The sequence below is a fragment of the Gigantopelta aegis genome, chromosome 10 (assembly GCF_016097555.1).
Source record: "Gigantopelta aegis isolate Gae_Host chromosome 10, Gae_host_genome, whole genome shotgun sequence".
Classification (NCBI taxonomy): domain Eukaryota; kingdom Metazoa; phylum Mollusca; class Gastropoda; order Neomphalida; family Peltospiridae; genus Gigantopelta; species Gigantopelta aegis.
The window spans coordinates 77,571,876-77,586,569 of NC_054708.1; the positions used below are offsets into that span (position 1 = coordinate 77,571,876).

The 14,694-nt window shown below is 37.2% G+C and overlaps 1 protein-coding gene across 2 annotated transcripts in view; it reads left to right on the plus strand.

The window, feature by feature from the left end:
- The window catches only part of LOC121383473, a 73,649-nt gene extending 63,955 nt beyond the window's left edge, over positions 1–9,694 (plus strand). For both annotated transcript variants that reach the window (XR_005959300.1, XM_041513542.1), the window contains exons 3-4: positions 3,469–3,577; positions 9,495–9,694. Coding sequence is in view for 1 of the 2 variants with exons in the window: in XM_041513542.1 (XP_041369476.1) it covers positions 3,469–3,577 (109 nt within the window). In the remaining variant the exon portion in view is untranslated. The remainder of the gene's footprint in view (positions 1–3,468; positions 3,578–9,494) is intronic.
- The last annotated feature ends 5,000 nt before the right edge of the window (positions 9,695–14,694 follow it).

Here is a 14,694-nt window from a genome sequence, read left to right on the forward strand (position 1 = left end):
CACACACGCACATTTAAAACTGATCCCTCCAGTTTTCCCTTCGCCCACTAGTTACTGGCCTCTCCCGACGCTAATGTTTCGAGGACTTGTTTATATTCAACATTCTAAACAGGATCAGCAAAATTATGAAACCATGCCAGACCTGGCAATAACATGACAAAGATTTGCCTCCAATATGATTAGCAATCAGTTGGTCTTATTATTATTAATCCGAAGTTAACCAATGTCAGGTATATGCCCATTTTTCAACCTACAACCCCTAAAAGCAATATCTTAAACATTATGGTTCATAGATTTACCTTATGAATGTATCCGAACAGTTGGAAATATACAAGTCATTACTGTTATTAATGTACTCTACCTCAAGTTTAAGACTGATATGCGCTTTATGAAAATAATTATGAAACTTATGCCTATGCTGGGAGGTCAGACATATATTTCCATTTATTTCTGTAGTTGTATATTGTAGTATATCACATATTAGTCTAATAGTATTAGCTATTGATCCACCATGTATAAATCTATTTTGATCCATAGATACTAACAAGGGGAGGACATTCTTAATTCTTTCTGCAATAGCTGCTGACCCTAGTTTGTAAATAACGTTTAGTAGTGATATTGGTCTCCAGTTCTTAATATATTTTATTGCCTTATCTTTCTTTGGCATAAGTATAATTAATCTAAATTTCTGTGAATCTGATAACTGACCTAAATTATATCCAAAGTTTTAACTTCTAACAACAAAATAACTAATATCAGACCAAACGAATTTGATAAATTCGGCAGTATATCCGTCTGTACCAGATGACTTAAAATTATTCATTTTCTTTAAAACTTTAGTGACTTCATTATAGGTTAATTCTCCCTCTAGTGATTTTGATATAGTATCGTTTAGTTTTTTAACTCTGTGGTTATGAAGTTCTCTTTCCAGGTCAACATTAATTAATTCGTCATCTTGATTAGTATACAATGTTTTATAAAAAGCTACTACCTCTTTCTCAATTTGCTTTTGATTTTCTAGAACATTATTTCCATTGTCTATTAATATAGTTAATGCTTTTGCCACGTATTTTCTCTTTTTTAGACTACAAAAATATTTTGACGGTTTTTCTCCGTGTTCCACCCATCGAGCTTTAGACCTAATAAAAACACCTTTCAATTTTAATTTTTTGTGAGTTTCCAGTTCATTTAAATCATTAAGACTTTTTTCTACAGTAGCAGTATATCAATTTTTTAAATTTTTGTTTCTAATTGTTTTTCTCATATTTTCTGTTCTTTCTTTTTGCTAGACGCAAACGCAGTTGTTTTACCTCTTATTTCCATCATTAAAACCTCTAAAAATAACTGGTCATTAATAGTTACTTTTATGTCAAGAAGTTCACCTCTAGGTAGTGTATCAAAGTCAGAAGGAACCGATATGGCATATTGTTTTATAACGTCTCTAATTATTTCTTTAACCATCAAAATATAATCATTATCATATAAAAGAGAATTATTACATTTCCAACAAGCGCTACCTCTTGTAATGTCTAAGAATTTAATTTCAAGCGTGGTACATGAGCGGTCAGTTCTGTAACCTATTTCTATGGGCGTAGTGCAGTTATACGTTAAAATGTCTAGACGACTTTGTTTAAATGTTTGGGGGTTTTTTTCCGCCAACTATATCTTTTAATATCTGGATGTTAATAACGCGAAATATCTACTAACTTATTTTCTTCAATCAGATTTAAAACTCCATGTCTAGCTTTTGGATTATTTAAACTACTATAATTTGACATATCTATATTATTATCTAAAATTAAATTCCAATCTCCACTTATAATATATGATTCATTTCCCATTTTTTCTAAAATCCATTCCGGTTGGTGAAAAAAGCTGGTCTATCTTTATCACTTGGACGATGTATATCCATGAGTGAACCGCGGCTTATTGAATGATACATCTATTGCTAATACATTTCCGTCACTACTGCTTATTTGATTGTGCACAATAAAATTCATTTTTGTGGTGCTAAAACTATTGCCACACCCCTCGAATTACATTTAAACGAATTGAAATAACAATCACCTACACCCCACTGCGACCTTTATTATTATTATTATTATTGTTGTTGTTGTTGTTGTTGTTATCATTATCATCATCATCATCATCATCATCGTCGTCATCATCACTATTATCATCATCATCATCATCATCAGACAATCTTGAGAGGATGACAGACGGAATCGGCGCGTTGAGTTGATGTTTGTTTTGTTTAACGACACCACTAGAGCTCATTGATTTTTAATCATCGGCTATTGGATGTCAAACATTTGGTAATTTTGACATATATAGTCTTAGAGAGGAAACCCGCTACATTTTTCCATTAGTAGCAAGGGATCTTTTATATGCACCATCCCACAGACAGGATAACACATATCACGGCCTTTGGTATACCAGTCATGGTGTACTGGTTGGAACCTTAAATAGCCCAATTGGCCCACCGACGGGGATCGATCCCAAGCCGACCGTGCACCAAGCGAGCGCTTTAACACTGGCCTACGTCCCGCTCTTTGAGTTGATGAGTTGACTTGTCACAAGCGATTTGTCGACCCAACAAAAATCGGAACATATAAGTCGTTCCCAGTTAGGTGTTCTTTCAGTACGATTCGATCACATGAATGAATGAATGTTTAAGTTTAACGACACCCTAGTACAAAAACAGTGCTCGCCGGATGCCTAGGGTCGTTTGCTGTTGATAGGCCCATTAGGCTCTTTCTCTTTCCAGCACAGCAAGGGATCTTTTATATGCACTTTCTCACAAAAAAAGAGAGCACATACCATAGTGTTTGATTTACGATTCGTGGTGTGCTGGCTGGGACGGGGGAAAAACAACGAGAGAATAGGTCCACTGAAGTGATTGGATCTTATGACGCAACCATCTCAGGCGAGCGTTATACCCACTTAGCTTGATCTCGCTCCCTGGTGTAACAAAGGCTGTGGTATGTACTATCCTGTCTGCAGAATGTTGACTATAAAAGATCTCTTCTGCTAATTGGAAAGCCTCGCCCCCTACCAATCCTGGTCAGACTGCTTTTGTTCCCTTGTACAAGACAGCGCGGGCGACCCCCCCCCCCCCCCCTCCAATATCTCCCCGAACCCTTTCCTGTCCTGGACGGAGAAGCCGGTGAAAGTCGACACCTGCGCCCATGACAGGCGTGTGCTACAACAGCTTGTTCTAAATGTGTACGTAAAAACCTACATACATACCTACTCTCAACTCTCAGTATATATGTGATCCTTAACCATATGTGCAACGCCATATACTAGTAATCGTAATTAAAATGTGTTGAGTGTGTCGTTAAGTAAAACACTGAATAATCGTGAGCAAAAATAAGTTTTAGATATCGACTTTTAACTTACTGATTCATGTGTGTTTTTTCCTATAAATATCGCCATAACATCAGGTTGTTTTGGGGTTTTTTTCAGATGCGTTGGAAATCGACCGAATACGTATGTTTCGTGTATGCTGGCCAAAAGGTTGAGCTTTGGGTCCAACCAGTATGAATGCAGAGTTCCTGGGTCCAACGGTTGTTAGGTATCTACCGACCACCCTGATTGTGTAACCTTTGTATCATGTTTTCAACCTACACGGTAGACAAAGATTCCCGCTCTAATATACAAAAAATCCTATGTTTGACCATATGCGTACGAGACAGCACCCCACCCCCCCCCCCCCCCCCCCCCCCCCCCCAGTGCTGGAGCAAAACCTCAAATTCAGGCAAACATTCTGAGACCTTTTTACCAGGTATTTCCATCAATCTATCCTGAAAATTAGTTGTAATCCATATAAAAGTGCGTAGTGATTTGTTTTCAACCCTTGACCGGCCTCGGTGGCGTCGTGGCAGGCCATCGGTCTACAGGCTGGTAGGTACTGGGTTCGGATTCCAATCGAGGCATGGGATTTTTAATCCAGATACCGACTCCAAACCCTGAGTGAGTGCTCCGCAAGGCTCAATGGGTAGGTGTAAACCACTTGCACCTACCAGTGATCCATAACTGGTTCAACAAAGGCCATGGTTTGTGCTATCCTGCCTGTGGGAAGCACAAATAAAAAATCCCTTGCTGCCAATCGGAAGAGTAGCCCATGTAGTGGCGACAGCGGGTTTCCTCTCAAAATCTGTGTGGTCCTGAACCATATGTCTGACGCCATATAACCGTAAATAAAATGTGTTGAGTGCGTCGTTAAATAAAACACTTCTTCTTCTTTTCAACCCTATATAGCTCTTTTGTAGTAATGCTAATATAATTTAATTATTTGTTTTAAGATTCGGAAATTTTCGTTTAATTCGGGTAAATCTGATTAAAATTAGCTCTACTGGTCTACCAGTAGATCTAACAGCATTGCGTGGACTCCCATGTCTAGGTGGCATGTCGTCTGTAAATAATAATTTAAATATCGACCAATCACACTTCGCCTTTATAACGTTATTTGGGATCATTCAAATTCTAAAAATATCGAGCGAAACTATTTATGCGACAGACTATTTATGCGACCACCGTACCGCGAACCATACCAATATGTACGGGTCGCATTAGGCGTCTGCTCAACTGCAATATATCTTTTATATATGCACTTCCCCACAGACAGGAAAGCACATACCGTGTGTTTAACCAGTTGTATTGCTCTGGTTAGGTGAGGTACAAAGCTACTGCAAACGCACACACACACACACACACACAGAGAGAGAGAGAGAGAGAGAGAGAGAGAGAGAGAGAGAGAGAGAGAGAGAGAGAGAGAGAGAGAGAGAGAGAGAGAGAGAGAGAGAGAGAGAGAGAGAGAGAGAGAGAGGTGTTACTACCAGTGTTTCTCGGTATCGTCAATATCATATATTAGTAATACATAGGCTCGCATAATATATTATTTTTATTCCTAATATATATTTGACGATACCAAAATACACGAGGGTAATAATCTATTTATCATATAATCTCAAGCTTAATACAACGTGTTTTTGTAAACTGACACGCAACTTTAATTCCAGTATGCCATTACTAGATATTCAAATGGCGTACGAATATGTGACGCGGTGCCTTTTTGAATGGGAATGACGACAAACTCGAATGTCATCATATTGGATGTCCTTACATCAAGACAAACTAGTGCTTAACGTTTTTTGTTTTCTGAACGCTGGATAGCCTTCAGTGTAAAATTGCATATGTCAATTATGAAGTGTCATCGTAGTACGTTTGCTTAAATGTCAATGAACCTACTGTCGTGACCTCGATTAATTTACATCTAATTTTCAAAGTTATCAAATTCTTAAAGTATCTGATCTCAAAAATGTCATATTTTTATTGCACTGAAAATGTAAGATATTATATGATAAATAAATAAATATAATTACAACGTAACGTACATTTTTTTCCTAATGCAGCAAGGGATATTTTTTATATGCACTTTTCCACAGACAGGAAAACACAAATCATGGGTTTCATCCAGTTGTGTTGTACTGGTTAGGTGAGATACAAAGCTACTGCAAAGACACACACTTCACCGATTCACACAGTTTGCGGATGAGTGTTTTTGTTCATACCCCGATGAACGTAAAAGATATAACAGACATTCCTTTTATATATATATATATATATATATATACCTCAAGTTTAAGACTGATATGCGCTTTATGAAAATAATTATGAAACTTATGCCTATGCTGGGAGGTTCCCACATCTGACATCACAGAAAAGGTCAAACATATATGAAATATGGATAGCTGCTGATCCGGTACTGGCAGGAAAACAACACACGAGAGGAATGAGCGCTCATAAGCTAGGGTCTCAAGTACTCCAATGTTAAAATTGAAATGTGTATGATAATGATGTTTGTTCTTATTGCTGTTGTCCAAGGTGACAATTTCCCAAGTTACTTCATAAAATTTAATATTAACTAGAATCCTGATTTAAAATTTTGATTAATGGTTTCAGTGTTTACATGACAGTGCTTGACGACTACTGTACTCATATTGGTACATGTTGCCATGCTTTTATAGATACATAAAATTTGTATGATCACATGAACTACAATCGATGGTGCACTGTCTATCATGCAGATGCTCATCAGTTCCTACAAGAAATCTTTCATGATTTCTTATGTGGTAATTTTATGGTCAAAAGGCCCAAAGCACAAACTTGAATATAGTACAATCAGGTACAATCCTTGAGTTGAATGAGATATTTTACACAGACTATTTACAGCATACAAAGCCGTCCTGGAAGTGAATACTTTACTGATCATAAAGAATTACTTGCTATCCATATCAATACTCATTGTTAAAAAACCTCGAGATTCAAATGTACCTGATAAATTACTCATGCAGTTAATCTTGATTGCTGATTCATATGTTATGGTATTTAAAGGGAGATTAAACGATTCTGAAAAACAGGTGGTTACTGAGAACAAACAGGAATGCTTTAGACAATTTATTTGTAAATTGTATAATCTGAAAGTAGACAGCGGAGACAAAGTACGAAATGTTCTACCTGGAAAATAGAAAGATCGAAAACGTGGTGTTCGCATATGAGCCTGCTTATGTCATTACTAAGTTTACATGTACCACTCTAGACCTTCCAACGCCGTCAGTAGTCGATTGACTCTAACGGATGAATAACCTAAGAATGCCATATGATTAGTAGGAAGATTGCAGCTGTTGTTAAATAAGTCTTCTCTAAATACTCATGCATGTGAAAAGACTTAGCATCATATTTGGTGTAATAAATCAAATATACAGTAATGTATTATTAAACAGACTACGTATTGGACGATACCTTTCCACCCATTGCAAATACTTATGATATGGCGGCCATCTTGAATCGTAATATACATATATGTTGAACTCATTTTTGTGGCATGCTGCGACACATTCTTACATTTATGGCAGCAAATAATTACCTTCAGAAGACTTGGATGTCGATTTTATAAATTTTATGACATATGGCCGCCATTTTGTTTTCCACCATCTTGTTTTTAAATATTTTGACTAAGAAACTAAATTTTCATACTTTCAACATACATTTTTATAAATTAAATGTATTCATATACATGTTAATGCCAAAACAAATCTTATAAAGATCGTTGGGATACTAGTTATATACTTTTTATTAGGCACGTTTCTGCCATTTTGTTTTTGGCCATTTTGAACCATAAAACGTAATTTCTCAGATGTTCATCATTTGTTTTGGGATTGAGCATACCCAAATTAGGTTAAAAATCTAATTTGGACCAAATCCTAAAAACCTGCCTGTACACGTCACATTTCTGCAAAATGGTACCTGACTATAATAAAAAAATCTTATTTTGGGGTCAATCTTCACAAACAAGATGTTAAAATGATCAGATGATAAAGAGCTTAAATAGTCGATATACATCTAATGATAAAAGTGTGGTAATTTCAGGATGCTGAGGAGGGCGTTAATGCATTTTCCTATTGTTTTGGTGTATTTTGATACAATCCATTGGCAACAATGAATAGCAAATGGTTCATCTGTTTCTGTACTGCATTTTATCCCAACGGTATTTGTAATTCACATATTTAACACGACAAAGACCCGCAGTCAAGGTAAGAGTAAAGTAAAGTTTGTTTTATTTAACGACGCCGCTAGAGCACATTGATTTTTAATCTTATCATCGGCTATTGGACGTCAAACATATGGTCATTCTGACACTGTTTTTAGAGGAAACCCGCTGTCGCCACATAGGCTACTCTTTTTTACGACAGGCAGCAAGGGATCTTTTATTTGCGCTTCCCACAGGCAGGATAGCACAAACCATGGCCTTTGTTGAACCAGTTATGGATCACTGGTCGGTGCAAGTGGTTTACACCTACCCATTGAGCCTTGCGGAGCACTCACTCAGGGTTTGGAGTCGGTATCTCGATTAAAAATCCCATGCCTCGACTGGGATCCGAACCCAGTACCTACCAGCCTGTAGACCGATGGCCTGCCACGACGCCACCGAGGCCGGTCAAGGTAAGAGAGTATGGGAATAACAGTAGCCACATTATGGTCATAAACATGGTAACGGTAGTCGCATTATAAATGGCGTGGGCAACACACTATAGCCATTCTGTGTCTTTGCTAGAAACCAGCAAAGAGAGAAATTAGAATTACCGGTATATGTACACCTCTTTTAAAGTACAATGTAATTATGTTTCCATTGCCGCCTATTGCAGTGTCTTTGTCAATTATTCACATTTAATAGAAATAAAATACCGGTATTACATTACAGGTTTTTCATGTCATCACAGCTATATTTAATCCAAGTGAGCTCTTTCGTGTGCTAGATTGTATTTAGTAAACTAGTCTGGGAGGGGCAGGTCTCTTTGAGGCAGTGCAGGAAAGATGTATTGTCCAGTAAAGGATCTACCCTGGAGTGGCTGTCCTCCTATAGACGAGGCACTAGATAGAAGGAAGGAAATGTTTTATTTAACGACGCACTCAACACATTTTATTTACGGTTATATGGCGTCGGACATATGGTTAAGGACCACACAGATATTGAGGGAGGAAACCCGCTGTCGCCACTTCATGGGCTACTCTTTTCGATTAGCAGCAAGGGATCTTTTATATGCACGATCTCATAGATAGGATAGCACATACCACGGCCTTTGATGTACTAGTCGTGGTGTACTGGCTGTGGCGAGAAATAGCCCAATGGGGCCCACCGACTATTACGAGTTTACGTTTGTTGATTACCAATTCATCTGGTCGTATTTAAAAAATTTAAACAAAAAATGTAATTTAACCAACTGTACCTATAAAAAATGGATATGAAGTGCAATTACGATACAGTATCTAAAACTGATTGAATACGAAGCTAAATAATGATAACACAGTGTCCTGTCATTGAGTATATGTTTTTAAACTTGACGTTCGATTCGTTTTGTGTGGGTTTTTTTTTTTTTGGGGGGGGGGGGGGGGGGGGGGGGGGGGGTGGGGGGGGTTTTTTTGTGTTTTTTGAGAGGATCGTTTTGCCAGGAATTAAAAAACTAAATAGTAATAATTAAATAGAGATACTTTTTATTGTATTTCTTTTAAAAATACCATGGTCATGTAAATGTTCAACAAAAGTTCAACCGGAAGAAATATATCATGGCGTTACGTATTTTCGATAGGATCAGTGAAAGACCTTAGCAAAAAACCCCAAAACAAACAAAAAACAAAACAAAACAAAAACAGACGAAAGATATTGTCAAAAACTAGGAAAGATGTACATGTATATAATAAATAGACCATTTCATAGTGTCTTTTTTAATTCGATTTTTATGTCAACTTCGCAATTCGTGAAAATATGGTTTTCACACATCACTCGTTGACATGAAAATCGTATTCTAAAAAAAACCATGAAATAGTCTTTATATATCATTAACAATAAATAAGTAATAATATAGCCAGGAAACAGTTTTGTTTTGTCAGTGTTTGACGTATTCATTCATTGTGATTTTTTTTTCTTTCAGATGTGTTGGAAATAAACCAAAAGTTTACGTTTCGTGTATGCTGGCCGATAGGTTCGGCTTCCAGTGTAACCAGTATGGCCATAGAGTTTCCGGACCCAATTCGTGCTAAATCATCTTCACGGATTATTATTATTATTATTATGTATAATAATAATAATAATAAAAGAATATTAAAAAAATAAAACAAGTTTTAAACTGTTTGGAATCAATTATCTCTTCCTACTTCCTACTGGACGGTTATAATCGCTCTACGTATTTAACCGGAACATTATTGAAAGGGAGTCTTGTCGGATTTCTTCCCGTAGTATGTGTATTAGTAGTTAATATGCGAAATATTTGTAAGGTTGTTGTATTAGAATATTAGAATATAATTAGAATATTTGGCTACCCAGAAGTAGGCAGCAATTCCGTATTTTCATTTTTGAGTTATCTCTGGCCGCAGAGAGCGATCATAACCGTCCATCTCTCCGTCTACCTCTCGAACGGCAGAGCATTCGGGCAAGTATGATGCCAATATAACCATAATGAATATGTTGAGTACGTCATTAAACAAAACACTTCTTCTTCTTCTTGGGGGAGGGGGAGGGATTTAGTTCATTCAGCTCAATGATCGCCTGGGGTGCTTGAGTCACCACCTGTGTCCCACACCAGTATAACAATGGCCGTGGTATGTAGTGGCTGTAGGAAAGTGCATATAAAAAAATAATTTTTGCTTTATCGGTAGGTGTGGCTCATGGAGTGGCGGCAGCGTGTTTTATCTCTTAACCACACGTGTGACTCCAATAAAATCGTAAATAAACGTGCACAGTCAAATGAAACTTCTTCTTTTGGGGTGGGTGGATGGTGGAGGGGGGCTTTACCTCAAATGGTTGAGAGCTCGCCTGAGGTGCTTGGGTTGTATGATCGAACCACATCTGTAAGTCCATTGGGTTTTACCATCCCAACTAGTGCCCTACAACCGGTATACCAAAGGCCGTGGTATGTACTGTCCTGTCTATGGAAAAGTGCTTATAAAAGATTCCTTGTTGCTTTATTTCCAGGAGTTTCCCCCCATGGAGTAGCTGAAGCTGGTTTCCTCTCTTATGATATTTGTTGTGCTTAACAATGTGTGTAACAAACCCGTAAATAAAATGTGACGATAATCGTAGTCACCTAACGGATATCCTGACATACTAGTAATAACTTGAAAACCTAACGTTTCATTTTATTTTCAAAGTGAAACTGGCATGTTTGGATTGGAGAATAAACCATTGTTTGTATAGCACCTTAGTCTTGATTGTTTAACTGTAGGTCGACAGAGAATAAGTCAGACGAACGGACAGACAGGACTACGTTTAAAACGGACGTTTATGCCATGGAGGAAAAAATATTGAATATTGCTCTGACTGAACAACATTCAACATTAATTTTTTATTTGAATTATACAACATTCTTCAAAATCTACGATACACATTTAAGTGTATGTCCTATGATAATATGATGAATGGAGGGTGGCTTAGGGATAAAATAATAATCTGGTGTAGCTCGGAAATAAAGCACAGAGCTAAGTCTTGCCGAACTCTACAAAACAAAGTGATTATATAACAAAAGAATCAACAACACACGCACACATCTGAAACTAACAACAGAATGATTATGATGTAATAAACAAGTATTCAGTAGTGCACATCCCACCTATATATAACAAATACTGGGTGACCCAGGGGCAACTTTCACGCTAACGCCCCGTCAAAGTATATGGTACACAGTATAGCTACACCACACTCGTTTACAGGCACACAATTCTGGAACTAAACGGAGAAAGTTTATCAAATTCTACAGATCCAGCATCTAGTGCATATTATATGTAAATGTGAAGGGTCTAGGGAGGCTAAAAACTATTTGAACGTTATAAGTCGAAATTCGGAGATCAGCTCAATATTCAGATTAGACCCACAATTCTGAAACTAAACATAGAATGTTATTGATATAATCAACAAGTGTTCAGGAGTGCACATCCAACCCATATATATATAAAACACAGGGTGGCTCAGGGGCAACTTTCAAGGTAACGCTCCATCTATATGTAAGGTACACAATATAACTACACCATACTCGTTTGCAGTCCTGCAGCTCTGAAACTGAACATAGAAAGTTTACGAAATTCTACAGATCCATCCTATAGTGCATGTTCTTTGGTAATGTGAAGAGTCTAGGGTGGGTCAAGACTCCATCTGGACGTGACGCCCCGTTAAAGGTCGAAATTCGAAGATCAGTTCAATATTCAGATTAGACCCACAATTCTGAAACTAAACATAGAATGTTTATCATATGATAAACAACTGTTCATTAGTGCACATCCAACCGATATATAACAAAAACGGGGTGGCTCAGGGGCAACTTCCCAAGTAACGCCCCATCACTGTATATGGAACACCGTGTAAAATCAAGCTACCAACAATTTTGAAACTCAACATAGAATGTTTATCATATGATAAACAAGTGTTCAGCAATGCACATTCAACCCAGATATAACAAACACGGGGTGGCTCAGGGTCAACTTTAAAGGTAACGCCCCATCCATATATATGGCTTACAGAACAACTACACCATACTCATTTGCAGTCCTGCAGTTCTGAAACTCAACATAGAATGTTTATCATATGATAAACAAGTGTTCAGCAGTGCACATTCATCCTATATATAACAAACACGGGGTGGCTCTGGGGCAAATTTCAAGGTAACGCCCCATCCCTATATATGGCTTACAGAACAACTACACAACACTCGATTAGTCATTCAATTCTGAAACTAACTTGGACATTTTATAGAATTCTACTGATACATTCTATAATGTATGTTTTATGGAAATATGAAGTCTAGGGTGGCTCTAGACTGTGTGAACATGACGCTCTATTAAACGTCAAAATTCGGAGATCAGCTCAATATTCAGATTAGACCCATAATTCTGAAACTAAACATTATGATAAACAAGTGTTCAGTAGTGGACATCCAACCCACAAATTACGTCTCAGGAGCAACTTCCCAACTTATCCCCCATCCATATATATGATACACAGTGTAAAATCAAGCTAATATTGGATGGCTCAGAAATGAAGAAAAGTGGTAATCCACGTAAAAATTTACTAAAGGTCGAAATTGGAAGATCAGCTCAATATTCAGATTAGACCCACAATTCTGAAACTAAACATAGATTGTTTATCATATGACAAAGAGTTGTTCAGCAGTGTTCAAATTTGGATATTCACATTGGACCGACAATTCTCAAAGTAAACATAAAACGTTTATCATATGATGGAGCTAGAAATAAACATAGAATGGGAAATGGACTAACTCTATAGCTGTGGCAGATTATGGTGATGCTATTTAAGACTGACATTGTAGTGAATCCACCTAAAGAGCCAAAACATATAGCTTTGCATTTGTTTGCATTAGCACTGGGTGGGATTTAGCTGCATCGATTGAGAGCTTTCCCGAGGCACTTGCGTCGTAGGATCGAACTACCTGGGTGGATACATTCAACTCGTTGTGTTTTCCCCTTCCAACCAGTGCACCACAACTGTTCAAAGACCGTTGTATATGTATGTAGGAAAGTGCATATAAAATATCCCTTGCTGCATTAGGAAAAACGTAGTGGGTTTCCTCTGATGATTACGTGTCAAAATTACCAAATATTTGACATCCAATAGACCATGATTAATTAATCAATGTGCTCTATATTGTACATTACTGCCCCCTCCAATTGCAAGTATCTTCCGACGCTTATGTAGCAGAATTGGTGTAGAAGCCATTATTCACGCCTATTTTGCTATTTCTCGTTCCAGTCAGTGCACCCCGATTTGTATATGAAAGTCCGTGGTATGTGTTATCCTGTCTGTGGAATATACATCGCCACTAATGAAAACTTGTAGCGGGTTATGTCAGATATATAAATGTTTGACATCCAAATATAACCGATGATTAATAAATAAATTTGCTCTAGTGGTGTCGTTCAACAAAATAACTCTAACTTTTTTAATGCCAGGGTTACAATATTCATTCTGCAAATGACACCAGAAAAATAAAATTGGCTGAATTACTAAAATATCACACGTCATTAGGATGGCGTGTACACATTTCAGACATGGCAAATTGAGATGTCCTTACATTGTCTGATGTTTCGCTTCTGCCAATTTCAAAATGGCAAAAAAAACTCATTTTCAGGCATATGGTGCCCTGAGAGTTTCTAACAGTCAATATTTCTAAGCGTTATATTAACATAAAACAAGTCAAGTGAGATAAAAGAAGTATTTATTTTTTAATGTAATAAAATATTAGTATAACAATATACTAACATTAAGTCTGGCTTAACGCAATAACAATAGATTCAAATTTCTTTGTCGACATAATATTTTTTATTGAAAGAAAAAGTATTATAGCTCCTTAGACAACAATTGAACAACAAAAGGAATGAAATTATATGTATATATATATATATATATATATATATATATAGCCCAACTCGACTCGAGAATTTCAGACTAGATATACTCTTTAAATCCGTTCTTTTAGTACAGTAAACACAAATAAATTTTAGTTTTGCGATAACAATACAAAACGTGCAACGACCGCCGGTAGTAGGGGTGCAGAGTAGGCGGTTACAAGTGCCTCTTAACAATGCCAGAAGTAACTACTGAACACTCCCCGAAGTGGTCAGACTAAGCCACAGCTAAAAGTTGATGGGGAATGGCAGGTGTGTGGCACAGATAGCCACAAGAGACAAGAACCTGTCGCGGTTGGAGAGACAAGGACTGGGATGTGGAGGTGGACAGCGAAAGAAGTTGAAAGATAGGAGGATCTAGAAGAAATGAGATGGAATTCAAAGGAGATAAAGGAAAGAGGGCAGTGGGATATTTAAAAAAACAAAAAACAAAAACAAAACCGTGCATATTTATTTATTATTTGGAAACATAGTTCGACGTCAAATAATGACGTCAGACGGCAAAAGCCTTGGTAGGGTGACGATACTCGATTTGCGTACACAAAAATGGAATAAATAATGCTTTCCCACTATTCCTGTAGGATTGCAGGATACAAATAATAACTGGTTACTGTCTTAAGATATCGGTTTTATCCTGCAAAGGTTAGAATAGCGAATGCAGCGAGGCTGATATTCATAAGACAGTAATCAAACCAGTGATATATACATGTACACACACGC